The sequence below is a fragment of the Acanthamoeba castellanii genome, assembly GCF_000313135.1.
Source record: "Acanthamoeba castellanii str. Neff unplaced genomic scaffold scf7180000083468, whole genome shotgun sequence".
NCBI classification, from domain to species: Eukaryota; Discosea; order Longamoebia; family Acanthamoebidae; genus Acanthamoeba; species Acanthamoeba castellanii.
Window position 1 is genome coordinate 17,393 of NW_004457254.1, and position 746 is coordinate 18,138.

At 68.3% G+C, this 746-nt stretch overlaps 1 protein-coding gene across 1 annotated transcript; it reads right to left on the reverse strand.

Moving 5' to 3' along the window:
* Positions 1 to 138: 138 nt before the first annotated feature.
* On the reverse strand, positions 139 to 746 carry ACA1_010050 (uncharacterized protein; the record flags this gene model as incomplete). Its single annotated transcript, XM_004333038.1, has 1 exon — positions 139 to 746. A coding segment is annotated over one exon (608 nt), but the record flags the coding sequence as incomplete, so codon positions are not given.

The following is a 746-nucleotide window of genomic DNA, read 5'->3' on the forward strand; positions in this document are numbered from 1 at the left end:
GACACACGACACGCACGGCATACACGACACACCGAATGAGTGAGCGGGTGGACGGCACCACCCAAATGGCGCGGCGCACGTACCGCTCCATGTACTGCTCGTCGGTCTCGTTGTCATTGACGGCGTCGAAGCGCTTGGTCACCTCACCCCCTCCAGCTCGCTCTCCGACCGCTCAATACCTGTGGGGGGAGGGCACATGTTAGCCTCCGCGCGTGTGCGTGCGTGCGGTGTGTGCGGTGTGTGCGGTGGGTGACACGTGCCGACAAAGGCGGGTTCGACGTCATCGCCGCCCAGCCGTTCCCACTCCTCGCGCGTGCGGCGCGGAGGCAGGTTTTTGGAGGCGGCCCGCCACAGCGGCGAGAACTCGAGCGGGTGCACCGTGCGCCCGGCCTCGAGCTCCCGCGTCAGCCACTCCATGTCCTGGTCCTCCTCCGCCTCCGCCTCCGCCATCATCTTGTCGAGCGCCTTCTCCTCCTCGTCGCCCAGTTCATCGTCGTCANCTTTTTGCTCGTCGATGTCGACGTCATCAACGGCCTCGTGGCGAAGCACGTCTTCCGCTTCTTCGGCGTCGTCGACATCGTCGTCGTCGACTACAACGTCGGCCGCGCGGACGCCGTCGTCGTGTTGGGTCGTGGCGGTGGGCTGCGGCGGGTGGCGCCGGGCGCGGGCGTGGGTGGCCCGCAGCGGCTCCATGGCCTCACGCTCGTCGGCCTCGCCGCCGCTCGTCAGCCCCAGGTCGTCGGCCA